We start from the raw sequence: 15,825 nt of genomic DNA, 5'->3' as shown, positions 1-15,825 counted from the left end.
GATGTGGCAGAGACTCCTAATGAGGCTTCTCAGGAATCAAGAAGATATGGAGATCGGGAGGACACAGGTTATAGAAAAGTCAGCCTTAAGGAAGCATGACAGAACAGAGGAGCGTTTAAAGAACAGGGATCAGTTTGATGGGCTGGAAAAGTAGAAAGCAAGAAGACCGCTGGACCAGAGTAGCAATGACAGACAGCATGGAGCAACAAAAGTGATGAAGCATAAAAAATCCAAAATACCAAGGAATTAAAGCCGACTTGAGGGAAAAGAACTTTTCTATTATGCAAAAGCTTCATGCATACATTGACCTGGAACATTTTGTGTTGCCTAATTCTTCTTTGTACAATTTTTACATTTAAGGGCATCTCCCAGTTCACCACTTTTCTCACTTTGAGTGTTTCCTAGCTGGCTACAAGCTAACTAAAGGGGTGTTCACTCCTCTGATACACGCTCTGATTACATTTCCAGAGTGACCTGCGACAGCCACATTGTGTCTTGTTTTTATACTGAACTGGTGAGCAGAAAGAAGGTGAGTGCATCATGCAGAATGCAAATAAGCAGGAGGATGCAAAGCCTGACAGATGGAAAGAAAATACCGGGGATGGGGAAGACTGTAACAGAATGGAGAAGGAGATATAGATAGATTTAGCATAGTGTGCGAGTGGTTTTCAGTGTGTTCACGTCCAATTTTCGCTGTCGCTGTCAGCAAGAGATGGCTTGAGAGATGATGGAAAGAGGGATGAAAACTTAAAGAATTGGGAAAAAAAAAAACTGAAAAACTCATGAGTTGTTGCCATAATCTCTTCAAAGGCACATTCTGTTTTTGTCATATCATGTATAAGCAGCAAGAGCACCTGAGCATGAAATACAAAAACCAAAGAAAAGACAGAAAATATGCAAACAGAATGTTTTGTGCAGGTCTCTCCCAGTGACAGACATGTAGTTGACCTTTATGCCTTTGTGCTTTTTTAAATTCAGAGCTAATCCAACCCTGCTTCAACTCCTTCCATCTTTCTTTTTCTACTTTTTCTGTACCCTCTCTCCTAAACTGTATAGTCCTTTCTCTATTTGTGGGCTCTACTTCAAGGCAGATGGTTTGATGGTTTTCAGCTCATACAGTGCTGATTAAACCACACAGATAAAGCTGATTGTATCTAATCCAGGCTATCTGGGTTTAATTTCTTCTACATGTGACAGAACAATGTGCTACATAATAAACATTAAACAGCATCATCTTTGGACCCTTTTGATCCTGCTGTCTTCAGACGGCTGCAGAGCTACAGTAGACTGAAACTACAAAGAAACCAACACACAACAGATTCTGTAAGAAATATATACTATATATTTAATATTAGATCCTTGTATACTCTCAGCAATTGTTCCTGCTTAAAACATAATAAACTCTACTTTTATCTAAACTGAGATGTATCTAGTGGCTGGGGAGTGATTAGTTAAATAGCTTTATTTCACATTTTCAGCATCATTCTGTGTCTGCTTCACATTTTCTCTAAGTATTTATATTGCTGTTGTAGGTAAGACTCCCACAGTTGCAGCCTGATGTTATGCCAGAAAGACAGACGTGGCTCTCAGTGCAAAACCGGAGACACATTTTTATGCCAGAATACCACTAAACTTGATTTTTGCTGCTTCATCTGACTGAACCTTTCACCGTCTTGACACACTCGCCTTCACAAAAATAATATCCTTCACGGTAATTTCAGATGTGTCAAACTCATGCACTCCAACTATTGCCCTCTCTTCTCTCCACTGCTACCTCATTCATCTGTCAAGTTTCCCATCCACTTCATCCTCATCAGCCGGATCATCTTCCTTTTTTTTCTTCTAAATTCCCCAGTTTCCTTCTATTTGTGCATTTTATCCTGTTGTATCCTCATTTTCTATGTAATATATTCTCCCCTTCCTTCCTTTTCTCAGGGTGAGAACCTTCCCCAAAGATTCGGCCCTACTGGGCAGAGACACCGTCCGAGCCCTCATGTACTACGCATTGAAGGTCTGGAGCGACATCGCACCTCTGAACTTTCACGAGGTGGCCGGCAGCGATGCAGATATTCAAATCGACTTCACCAAGGCTGATCACAATGATGGATACCCCTTTGACGGGCCTGGGGGAACAGTAGCTCATGCATTTTTCCCCGGTGAGAGGTTCACAGCTGGGGATACACACTTTGATGATGATGAAGCCTGGACCTTCAGATCACCAGGTGAGTTAGGCTTTAATCTTTTGTAGTTATGTGGAGTCTCTGGGAGAATTTTCAAGTATTTTAAAGCATGTGGTGCAAGAAATACAGAATTTCTAATGTGTATACACTACCGTTCAAAAGTTTGGGGTCACTTCCCTATTAAATCCCATGGCAAAGTGACCCCAAACTTTTGAACGGTAGTGTATGATCAAAAAGAGAATTTGGTTCACTGTTATTGAATGAGTTTAAAGCTTCATTTGAAGTTGATTATCTTGGTCAGATTCTTTCTAATAATTTTTATTGCCTTTATCATTCATAAACTGTTAAACGACAAAAGGTAAAGTGAATTAAATTGATCATCATGTTATAATGCAGTGTACTACTCAGAGATTTTGGGTCTTAACGTTCATGTGCATGTTACTTTAACATGTACCACCCACTTAAACATTGTTGCAGACCAAGGACCTGATTTCCCGTGGCAACAGCACTCTACAAAGCACAGCAGCACAATGTTTCACAGCACACAGCCTAAACCACTCACAAACCACTTGAGAAACACAACAAAGAGTGCAAGGTATTGACCCAGCCTCCAAACTCCCCTGATCACAATCCAATTATAGATAATAGCATTGGTAGGATGTACCAGGCCAAGCCCGACACCAACGGGACCAGAGTTCTGGTGCCAGGAGACCATCAGACGTCTCTGTCCAAGCTGTTTTTGCAGGAAGAAGAGAAGCTAAAGTTTTGTAAAGTTGTTTTTTTTTTTTTTTTTTTTAAGGTAAAAACAATCTCAAATAATTTTATTCTCTCCTTGGCTACTGACATAGATGGAACGGTCAGTATATGCATTTTTTTACCAAGCCAATTACCAAGCTAACAATCAGCCATCAGTAATGTCTAAAGATGAATGAATGTCTCTCTCTCTGAGTTTATTGCACTGTCAGGCCCCATCAATAGTATCGTCAACTGATTCAGCAGGTTGAACTGGCCTCAGTTCTCTCACTGAGAGAAATGAGTTTGATTGGTTTTTCAGCATAGCCAGAGAATCCATGGCACCCCCAGCACAGTCTTTCCATATTATTTTTTGTCTCTGCTTTCCTCAACATGTCATGTCATGCTTTGTATTTACAAGTATCTACTTACCATATCATCAAACTCCCAGGGTTGATCAAAAGTTTTAGTTTTATTAGTCTGCTAGTTGGGTTGCACGGTGGTGTGGTGGTTAGCACCGAAGCCTCACAGCATGAAGGTCACTGGTTCGAATTTTGGCTGGGCTGGGGGGAGGTTTGAACCTTGAGGGCCATTCTGTGTGGAGTTTGCATGTTCTCCTCGTGTATGCGTGGGTTCTCTTGCTTTCTCCCACCGTCCAAAGACATGCATGTGAGGTTAATTGATTACTCTAAATTCTCCCTAGGAGTGAGTGCGAGTGTGAATGGTCGTTTGTCCCTATTTGTGTTGCCCCTGCAATGGACCCTGCCTCTCACCTGTTAATGCTGGGATAGGCTCCAGCTTACCTGTAATGGACTAAGCAGTGCAGAGAATGAGTGAGTCTGCTAGTTTACTTAAATTAACAGACTAATACCCCCTTTTGTCTTGTGCCTTGCATAGAGCATACTGTGGTCTTTGTAGTGTGCTCTTTGTGTGGCATGTGGTCCTTCTGGTGTGTTCAAGTGCTTTCTTTCTTTTTGTTTTCTTTTACCTAGATGCTAATGATGCACAGAGACCAAGCAGGGGTCCCTTTACTTGCTGTTAGGTTCTTGATATAAATTTGCCATATAAGAGCCCATATAAATGCAGCCCATGCTTCCTCTACCATATACAATCACAAACTGAATGGGAATGAATGCTTTATCACATTACAAAATGACATTTTGACACTTGGTGATAATGTCAAGACACTAATTCTGACTGGCAGATATTGACTGAACGAAAGAGTTTCTGTAAGATAGAGAAACTTTAGTGGTATGAGGTAGCTGGCCAAATGGTGAAATTGCTTACATGTTCAGTAATAGTACAATGAAAACCTATTGCATACAATGCAGAGAACCTGCGATGTGCAATTTAAGATGCTCAGTTTGGCATATATGATAAGAATAAACTTCCTGTTATTTGTAAAGTCAATTATTGTACACTATTAAGAAAATTAGGCAGCTGAGAGGGTTTATGAACATATGGGCCGGACCTGTTACAACGCCATCATCTGTTTTTGATCATTTAATAATGCAAATGGATTTGGGCGAAAGAAAGAGTAATCTTTACAAACATAAAAATATTTGGTGGGTTATTTTCACATTTTACTGTCAGGTACATCTTATGTTTTATTAAGTAATTTGAACAGCTCCTCCTCATCATGAAAATGGATCATAAACAACTTACAATTGATTATGATTACCATAAAGTAGCATTGTCTTTCAATTATGTTGATACAGTCGTGAGCACAAAGACAGTGATGAGCCGGTGAAAGACATTTATTCAGCATGTTTTTGTTTTGGGCCATGCAGGCTAATAAACTGGTTTGTGCAATATTCTCCTCAATGATCTGGCCAGATTTCACTCATCAACCAGTTTTCAGAGAGCTTGATTACCTGCCGAGGGAGACATGCAGATCTGAAATGAGGATGCAGTGACAGCGTCTCTAAATGGAACTCAATCAAAATTTGCCAATCAAAAATAGATGAGCTTGTTTTAGAAAGATCTGTCATTCCCATACAAACAACCCTGAGAAACAGCATTGCTGTGGTCTTAGAGCCGTATATAAGCACAGACTCATAATTCATTTGTTCATTAATGTTTATCATTTAATGTTCACTCAACAATACAATAGACAATATATCCACATTACAGACTCACTTTTTTTTACACTTCTAATTAACACTAAGTGACCTTAATATCTTATTATTATGCATAAATTACACAAGCATCTTCTGTGTGTGTTCTCTGGTGCAAAAGAAAATTTGATGGCACAACAGGATCATCTTCTTGTCTCCAAACATTTTTGTCATTTTCTTTTTTTATTTACTTTATTTGTTGTTTTTTTTTTATTCAAGTTGAAAGAAGCAGGCAAGTGGGAAAAGGTGGGGGAGCTTCATGGGTCCACTCATCCGGATGAATAAAAACGGCTGGGGTGATCTATTGTCCTGAATGCATCACCAGGCAGAGACTGTCTCAACACGGTCACACGACTGACAGCATTAATCATTAGCTCCTCTTTTCTCTGACTAGCTTCCTTTATTCTTCCTTTTATCTACATGACTGAACTTACACTGATCCTTGTCTTTCCTCTGTTCGCTGCCTCCATGTCTTACTTCTTTTTTAACAGTGGATGGACAGTAGATAATTGGACTGATGGTTTTCAGAGAGATACAAATGATAGAATGAATATAGGGCTAAAATATGATAATATCTGATGAATCAGTTAGAAAAAAGCCCTGAAAAAAGTTTGTAGTTAATGATCACTGTTAACATCAGAAACCATAATTCAACAAAAGAGTCCCAAATTAAAATTTCACTTGTCTTTGGATGAGAGACACTGTGGTTACAACTTACAACTTTTCTACAAAGTACTTGCAACTGATTGTATGCAAAGCCCTCCACAGTGACAGAAACAAATTTACAATACACAAGCATATGTGCTGTTTCATGGCACCCAAAGGATGCATTCATGAACCATTTTAATTTTATACCATGAATAATAAGAATAAATAGAAAAGAAGGTGCATACCCTGGGACAAGGGTAGGCAGGATCGGCCCTAGAGTGCTGCAGTCCTGCAGATTTTAGACGTTTCCCTGCTCTAACACACCTGATTCAAATTAAATGGATCCAACAGCTTATCAAGTTCTGCTCAGTGACTCGTTCATTTGAACCTGGTGTGTTGGAACAGGGAAACATCCGAAACTTACAGGACTGCAGCTCTCCAGGTCCGAAATACCAAATATTACACAGAAGTAGCTGTGGGAAGAAGAAGAGAAGATCTATTGATTAAGAAAGTGAGATCCTGTCTAATTTCCCTTGTTTTTGGCAAAGCTTCCTTATTTCCAACAGGAAAAAGTTCCAGCATTTTTATTTCCAGGAAGTTTGATCCACACGGGCGCTATGAGTTTTACAGTAAGCACTTGTGGTAACATGACATCTAAAACACTGATCTGTAGATGTTTTCAGAATAAACAGATCAAGTAGCAAAGCTGTCGAATAGTAATTAGATTTATTTTTAATCTCTAAAATGTAAGAAAATAAAGAAAATTTGACTTTTATTTGGAATAATTACACCTACTGCTTATGGTTAATTGATATATGTCTTTTAGTTTTACTTACATTAAAATTATAATAGTACCCAAGCAGAGAGGGGATAATTGTTACCATCATCCTGTAAAAATACATCTGCTAAAAAGCCCTGATGTCAGTACATGAGGGAGTTAAAAAAGTGATCTGTGATGAGGCCAGTATTCCTCTAATTTAAGTGAACTTCTTTCTTCTTTTTAATACTTTTTATAAGAAACAGAACCACACAACTTTGAAATGTAACACTTTTGCACCGTCAGCCATCTGAAATACAGCATTTTCTGGATTAAAGATGGTTTCATGACAACAGTTTTCTGTTCTCAAGCTGGAGGCAAAACTGATAAATCAGTAAGCAAGCAGCATTTTATGAAGCAGTTGCATTGACAACATGAGTGATTTTGCAGCAAAGACAGCATACTGTTTAGTTTTAAGATTGCATTCATCTTGCGCAGGGAACAGTATAGATCAATTTAGATGCACTGCATGTGCATGATGCATCAATACATTATGCACTTTTCTTGCTTCATCCTAAAAAAAGATATTTTTCTGAGGTCTTCTTTTTTGCTTTGTTTTATAAATATAAATGCCTATGTATGGAAATTTGGTTTTATTTGTGCTTTTTTAAACTATACACCTAACTTTTAGCTTAATTTTAGAAAGGCTAGCTATTACTGGTAACTCCATCTTTTAATTTAAAATTTATCTGGTATTTAAACATCAAAGAACTGGATTTTGCAGTTTCATGGTTTATTTAATTGTATCTGAATATAACTGACTAAAAATTTTAATTCATGGACTCAATAAGTAAAAAGAAGTTTACAAAAGATCTACAAAAGATACCGTGCATGTAGCTAAGCTACATGCACGGTATCTTTTGTAGATCAGTAGCATAATATATGATACCGATAAACATTTTAAAAACTGCATAGTGTGTGTTAAGGTCAGATCCAGAGAACATACTGTATTCTCTAATCTTTTTTAATGAAAAAATGTTGGGGATGCTGAAGAGATTATTTTTAAGATTAGTTCTTGATGGCTATATAAAGTCCCATAAAGTTTGCCATTTTGGTCATAACTGGGTTTCTTTAGTATTACCCTTAATATGTTAGTTAATATGTTAATATGTTACTCCTTTGTTTAATAGAAACCCAATGCCTGGCTAACATATTTCCATTCTACTCACTGCTATCCTCAACAAAGAAAGTATTCAGCAACCCGTGGTGCATTTTGACCCCAGCATGAGGGATTGAGAAGTGCATTTACAGCGTGACCCAGCTGGTGAGTCTGTGATGGGGCTGGGACCTGTGTTGATCTCCCTCTTTTTTTCACTGTCAGGGCTGTGAACCATATGTTGCAGGACAGCCGCTCAATCTGCTCCAATTAGACCTCCTACTAGGCTGCAGCAGAGGCAGGACAAGTAGGCAATGTATGCAGCATTAGCGCACGGCTGAGTGTGGGTGTGAAGTGATGGCAGGGCCTGCAACAGCTGTGTAGATGGAGGTTTGATTGATGGGAAGATTGAAGGAAGAGAAGGTCAAAGGTGTGAGCTCAACTGCATGACTGTCTTTTTTTTTTCTTCTGTTACAATAATCAGACTCTTGCACATTATAGTTGTGTCTGAAATGGGTATTTAGGCTCTAACAACCACTAAGTTACACTGATAACTTTATTTACTGCAAAATAATTGTCCTTTGATGTATTTTCAAGTGCAGATTTGGAAGAAGATTTAGAATTTACCACCATGAATAATTGAGAGCGACTGAGGGATGGTTATGTTAGAACTGTCACTGTGGGGGAAAAAAGAGAAATTTGGATTCCATTGTAAATTTTCGAGGACAATTCTCCAGTGATTAATCCCCTAACCACCCCCATCTTATCTACTTAATCAAACCTTTTATTGTATTTTATCTGTAAAAACAAGAAAATGGCTATTTTTTTAATGTTAAATCTTTAAAAGAGAAAAGTTTGATTAAATGTCTCTAACTGCATATTTAGTGGGAGTCAGAGACTTTCAGAGTTCTGTAAGGTTTGTTTGAGTGAAGTTAAACTCGCCTCCAGATTTTAATGCTTTGTTCAGATGTTGAATTTGCTTTCTCTGCCACTCTGAGACTGCCAGACTAATGCTTTGAGGCTCATGGAAAAAAAGTTAATTAAACAGTTCCTAATTTCTTCACGTCACACTCTGCCAGTCTCACCTTGCTGCTATCTTGCATCCTCCTCCCTTGTCATACGCTTCTCTGTGAGGCGTTCCTTAGCTGACGCATTATCACTCCTTCTACATATCCATGAACTTGTACAACAAGCTCTCCGACCGCAGATTCCTAGATTGTTGTTCTTAGCAACTTATTCAGAAGTATGATAATCTCTTGAAAGAATGCAACCTTGTTAGGTCAGCCCTGAAGGTAAAAGTTGAGTGTTAAAGCCTCAGCAGATTGTGGGGCTATTTAATCATCCTTAGAAAAAAAAAACTTATCAGACAAAACCATAGCTGAGTAATTGCCTTTGCTAATTCCATTCCCCCCATTTCCTAGTGCATTGTTCTCAGTGGGACTCTAAATCCAGGTCCGCTAAGGCCATCCCCTAATGTGTACGATGATGCTGAATAGTAGAAATTAAGCACCACATTTGGTAGAACAGTTCACCCCTGCTGTGTAGATTGATGGCTCTTGCATCCATTAGAAGTCATGTGAGGTGGAATCTCAGTGAGATCGAGGTCTGGAAGTGTTGTTTTGCTTTGACAGGCAGCAGATTGCTGCTATTAATTATCACTCAGCCTGCAATCTGTTCTGCAAAATGATTACCCTGACTAAAACAAAAGCATCATTAAGCAGGTGTTTGAGTTTTTGTTTTTTTTTTTTCATTACATTTTTTCTGAGTGTGTTGATGGGGTGAAAACACACGTTTAGGTGCAGAAAAATCTCAACCCTCATTTGTAAAATAGTGCATATAAACTAAAAGTCAACAAACATGAGCAGAGAGGCTTCTAGCAAAAGGAATTCAGATTTATGAAACCATTTGCATGCACATCTTCAGGCTATGATCCCTTTATACATCACGTTAGAGTTGTAAAGTGTGCTTAGTATCCCACCCTTACAGACCCATGTTTATTTCTTCAATGCACACTAGATCATGATGAACAGAATTAAACCTGCTCATATTGTTTTCTTTATAGGGAATAAAAACACCCGTTTTTGCAAATATATATTTCTTTTCTTCCTGTTTCACAAATTAAGGTGTTTGTAGGACACACATTTTCTTGGTACATGAACACTGGTTTCCTTAGAATTCTCCACATATCCAGCATTTCACAGCAAACTGATTTAAAAATCACAATCACAGGAGCAGTTAAAGGACGTCACACTCCCAATCCTTGATGTACCAAAAAACGGGGATGAAAAAATACCCTGAAAGCATCACTTTTGGACATGCAGGGTTGGCAGAGGTGGTAAGGTACTAACCTTACAGTAGAAATAAGGAATTAACAATAAAAACCAGAAGCAAAAATAAATGGAAATAGTGTCAATGTTGAATTTAAACATGATTCCCATGCCTCCAAGTGAGGTGTTTTTCCTCTTCCCCTCTGACCTCCACATGTGATCTGTGTCATCCATGTTAAGAAGCCAGTGCTAAACAATGGCATTTTGTCACATACATAGTAACAGCTGTAGAGGAGTTCCCTGTGCATCATAACATGAAGGTAAAGAGGCGCTTAATGTACTGAAAACTGATGCAAAGTCAGAATGGGATGAGTTGGAGATGGAAATGTGTTCAACCACTGTATGTTTTGCTGATATAGCACAACTGCTGAGTGAAGAGGGATTTAATACAACCTATTAGCATTTGACCTATGCGAATTATCAGTCGGGGTCAACGAACTGTTGGCTGCGTGAAGGTCTGCACACAAGCATGTGTCCTTGCATTTTGTGTAAAGGTGAGAGCAAAGTGCAAAACAGCTACCAGGAAGCTATAACAATGATTGATTGCTGTAATTTTCAAAAGCTGCATGTAAACTGTACCTGTGATATATGTAAAGTATTACAAGATTTTATTAAAATGGTGACACGCTGTTCTTCCATCTATTGGTGCCATTTCATTTTATGTTGAATTTTATCAGATGATAATTATATTATTATTTGATAGTAAAGGTAACACAGCTGGGGTGAAAAGGCCTAATGCTTAATATCCGGGAAAGACAAGACAGATTTCCTTGAATCTTGCCACAGTGTGTGACCATACTAGTAATTCAACAACTTACAACAGCACTTTAAAGCTGACTACAAGGGTCAGCAGCTTCAGACCAGCTCTCCTCTCTCAGTTGAAATGGCAGTTTGGTGGTTCGATATTTATGGAAATTAACTTGTGATTTTAGTCTCAGTCATTTTTAAGTAAAATGTGTTTATGGAACAAGTAAAAATGACACTGAGTGTCTATGATAGAATGGATCTGTTAGCAACATAACTTTTACATTAATATTCAATGCCTGCATTGCCACTTTCCCATTAACAAAATGTTCTTATGCATGGGTCAGAGTTTCCTTGTTTTTACTCTCATTCTCCCACTCAGGTTGAATTTATTAATCCTGACTTTTAAATAGGATGTTGCACATGTCTCTTAGTGATCCAGTTTAATGGCTAGAATAGTCGTCTGATTTTTTTAAGCATGCACACTTCATGTTGGGTTTCTTTGACTCATTGATGTTCATTTAATTCATGTACTGAATTCAATATTGTTGATATCCAACATGATACTGAGAGAAATTCAGATACATTGATAAACTATGTCCAGGATATCCTGTTAAATGTTAACTGCCATGGCAATAAAACAGATAAATAATCATTTGGCTGTGAGGACATTTTGGAAACTTTACAAATCTTATGAGATTAGACCTTTGTTGACCCAAAAGTTTTTACTTTGTACAAGCTCCATGTTTTGCTTCCATCTCTAAAATGTGCAACATAATATCTCTGCTGAGTTCAAGGGATTGATGTTATGTAGTTTCTTTCTTTTTTGTTTGTTTGTGTGTTTGTTTGTTTTTGTTTTTGTTTTTTTGTTGTTTTTTTTTCAGATTGCATCTATAAAGATTATGTTTTTTAAATGTCTTGCTGGGGAATATTTAAGATCATCTTTGTCTAACCTGATCATCTTTAGTCCTTTTCTGGTGTTTAGATGAATTTTTGAATGGAAATGTTGGTTTTGCTTCAGAAAATTACAAGAATTATTGCAGAATCATTGATATACTGTATGTGAGAAATGGTAGGCTTCAGTCTGATTAGCTTACATCATGCTTTTAGGGGTAATTCAGTATTGTTTAAATGGGTTTAAACCTTTAACTCAATCTATGTATTGCAATGTGTCTTTACAGACCGATGCCATCTGTAGAGGAGTAGAATTATTCAATAAAGGGAAGAAAGCATAGAAAAAAAAAAGACTGAGTGCAGAACAATTCAGATTCAGAAAATAGCAACTGGATCAGAATCCATAGACAATAAAAAAACCTCCAAAGTTATTAAAGCTGTATATAAAAAAAGAAGAACGAAAGAGTTTTTCAAGAAACTTTATCTACTGAACTTTTTCTAAATCCAGTTACACTGGCAACCCCTCTGGGGTGTACCCTGCCTCTGGCCTGATAGCTGCTGGAAGCCTCCCTGCATTAGAATAAGGTAGTGTAGCAAATGTGTGGATTGATAGACAAAACCATGCAGATACTGTAAAACATTAACAGAAATGAATAGCTTCTTCTAAAATGTAAGCCCAAGCAGCTGTTTATTTGTTGAAATATACACAACTACTTATTAATATAATATTAGGTATTGCTGAAAAATAGGATTAAACACATTAATGACAAAACAGCCAACTTGTTAATGTAGCCTAAAGCACAACACAGTCATTTGGTTGGTTGTGGCTGTCTTAATTTGAGTAACTGTTTGCAGGGAGGTCCGTCACAGCTGATTAAGTGCAAACAGGATTAAGAGGGGATTATCCTGTTATTGCATCCTGTTAGTTTTTACACCACAACAATGCATTTAATTCTTACTTTCCAAGGTGTGTGAAAAGTTTTGTTGCAAACTGTACATTCATAGACTGATAACAGAAAACATTGCAAGAGCAAATGCTCGACTTAAAATAAGAGTAGAAATATTTGTATATTACAATTCTTTAGGAATAATGCAAATGAAATAATGCCTTCTTTATAGAAAACTGATCGCAGGCAAAATATACATAGAAAATGTATTAGCGTAATAACGTTTGACATAAAATTGTTTGATAATGTTTAAATAAACAAGAAATCAACGTGCAAAAGAGTTATATGGACAGAAAAATATGCAGTAATTTAGATATTCACTGTGTTAAAAGAAAATGCCATTTGTTGAAGACTAAAGGAAAATAATAATAATTAAAAAATAAAAGAAAATGACTTTAACATTTAGTAGCATTAGAGCTTTTAGACATTGACAGGGGCACCTGTTGGATTTGTGAGAAAAGTGGTGTATTGTTGAGGTCTTTTGTCACTTTCTTTGCTGCCCCACAGAAATAGAGAAAAGACTTGTTTAACAAAGAAATGTGTGTATTTAACATTTGGATCACTTTTTCAGTCGGCTTATTGTAACACAAACCATAAGATCTTTGCAAAAGTTATACAAGAGCATTTTGTAAATGATAATAAATTTAATATTATGGCAATATGTGAAACTCATTTAGACAACTGGATTCTGAGGTGGGAATACCTGGTCACAGACATGACAGAAACAACCACGTGGGAGTTTATGTAGAGAATCACATCCCAGTTAGAGTCTGAAATGACTTGATGAGCTCTTCTGTAGAAATACTCTGGCTCCAAATTCATTTATTACCCATAATTGTGGGGTGTTGCTATTGACCTCCTAGTTCTTCCACACAGTATACAAATTATATTTGTACTATGCCTCTAAAAAATAACCGACATAGACAATGAAATATATTTACTGGGAGTGTTTAATATAAACTGCTCATTAAATGAAAGATTACCTCTAACAACGAGTATATGAAATCTAACTCATATGATTAATGTACCTACAATGCCAGGATATATATATATATATATATATATATATATATATATATATATATATGACTGGGCCTGAGGTTGTAATGCATAGATCCTAGATAATATTTCAGCGAAAATAAATGTATTGATGATGATTTAATTTATGCTATAAATGACACCAACGTTGTATTGAATTAGTTTACGGATTCGGTACAAAAGGTAGCTGATTAACATGCACCTATAAAGAAATTTAGTGTTAAAAGATCATTTACCCAATGGCTGGATGACAAATTTATAACTTGTTTGATCCACCAAGATGAGACAAAACATGCTGCTGTAAGATCAGGTGATTAAACCTTGTGGAAAAACTACTGGGCACTCAAAAGCAAGGTAACAAAAAAACAATATTCATAAGAAAAAAAAATCACAGTAAATGACCTGGACCTGATGCTTTCCCTGATTAATTTTATAAACATTTTTGGAATATACTTTCACCATTATTCATCAGACTTGTGCGCAGGTCAATCCCAAATATCATCTCGTATGAATACAGCTTTATTTACTGTTTAACAACCAGAATAAGATTCATCTCATCCCAGCAAGTACAGACCCCTTCCATTAATAAATACAGATCTAAAAATCAGCCTCAAGAATAGAAACAGTGACCCCCATTTCATCATCTCATCCACCCCAATCATACAGGCTTCATTAATAAAAGAAACGCAGCAGACCCTCGTCTGCTCGTCAGTCCCTCTCAGCAATCACAAATTGACACAGTCATCAAATGATTGACACCAAAAAACATTTGATGAAGGTTAACTGGACTTTATTATTTCATACTCATTAAAAGTTAGGCTTTGGGGAGTTGTTTATTTATTGGATAAAACACTACACTACTCCCAGAGCCACCATCACAATTAATGGAATCACCTCAAACACATTTACACTTACACTGCATAAACAATAAGACATAGCACAATCAATGGAGAATCTGTTAATAATACACAACACAAAGTTAGTTTATATGCTGATGATATTTAATTACATTTATAGAATCCAAAAGATTAGTATAGGAAACATTTTATGTCATTAATAACATCTCAAAAATATCTGAGAAACTATAAAACTATACAATCAACTGGAATAAATCCACAATCCCCCCCTCACACAATGCCTGGGATTCTGCAGCTCAGACCTTCTTATTTTCTGTCATCCCAACAGAAAAAATGGAAAAAAAAAAATACTTTCACAATTTGGATTAAAACAAAATTCATTAAAATAAAGAGAAGAGGGCAATAAATGGAAATATGGGGTTTTTCTAGTTCCTTTTTACTTTTGTCTGTGCTGTCCATGCTTTTTCAGATATAACTCTTTTATATGTCCTCCTGACTAAGACCAAAGCATTGTGCATTGAGGACTGCAGGAGTAGCAGCCAGGAAAGGTGTAGCTGTGTGAATGAAGCTATTTTTCTATTCTTCACACAGTGCAGTGGAAGCATTTGGGTTTATACAAAGCTGCCTAGAGGGTCACTGGTGAATCTGGAAGAACAAAGATTGAACCCCTGAGAATTCAACTCCAGAGCTACACAAAACTCTACTTTGTGTGTATATTTCCCTGCCCTCCAAAATGAAAGTGGTTCATTCACACAATTATTTTTGCTCTGAATCTGTCCACAGTCAGATTACTGTCAGCTTCACATAGACCATAAATACGATGACATGGTAGATCCTCTGCTCTGAGCCTCTGTTCTTTTTCTCTGTTCTCCCTTTGTTCACCTGCACCATGTGCTCCTGTAGATAAGGCTTGGCATTTGTCTCCTGGATACCCCAGGTGAATACTTTAAGCACGAGTGCTTGTCCCAAGCTGAGGCTAACTCAAGGTTAACTGAATGCTGACTTGAGCTGAGCCACCAAGGAACTCCAAGCCAGCTTGGTGTGACACGTTCTCCATTTATTTGCAAACTTAAATCTCCCAGCTAAGGATTTTGTCCTGCTTCAGAGAATCAGACAAGGCATTTAGGAGACTTTTTTTTTCTTGTCAGGGTTTGGGTGAACATGGAGGGAAGGGGCTTTAATAGCCTGCAGCCTCTTTAAGTGTCTTTCTGCACTCAGATTTTCATTGGCGGCTCAGGGACTCAGGTAGCATTACTGTGGTTATCTCACTACACCACACACTGAACAGCACTCAAAGCTTCCTGAGCTTCCTGTCATGCCTCTTAATTTGCACCATAAGCAGGTGGATTGAAAGTACCTGAACAGGGTTAATTTAGAAAACAGTAATACCAGAAAGGTCACTGTTATTGTGGATCTTCCCATAAGGGT

The 15,825-nt window shown here is 37.3% G+C and overlaps 1 protein-coding gene across 2 annotated transcripts in view; it reads left to right on the top strand.

Annotated features, from left to right (window-relative positions):
- The window catches only part of LOC121629519 (matrix metalloproteinase-17-like), an 80,433-nt gene that overhangs the window by 46,960 nt on the left and 17,648 nt on the right, over nucleotides 1-15,825 (top strand). For both annotated transcript variants that reach the window (XM_041969133.1, XM_041969134.1), the window contains exon 4: nucleotides 1,936-2,222. In XM_041969133.1, the coding sequence (XP_041825067.1) occupies nucleotides 1,936-2,222 (287 nt within the window). The remainder of the gene's footprint in view (nucleotides 1-1,935; nucleotides 2,223-15,825) is intronic.

Source organism: Melanotaenia boesemani, chromosome 19, assembly GCF_017639745.1.
Source record: "Melanotaenia boesemani isolate fMelBoe1 chromosome 19, fMelBoe1.pri, whole genome shotgun sequence".
Lineage (NCBI taxonomy): Eukaryota > Metazoa > Chordata > Actinopteri > Atheriniformes > Melanotaeniidae > Melanotaenia > Melanotaenia boesemani.
Note: the sequence above shows the minus strand (reverse complement) of the source record. Positions and strands in the feature narration are given on the sequence as shown.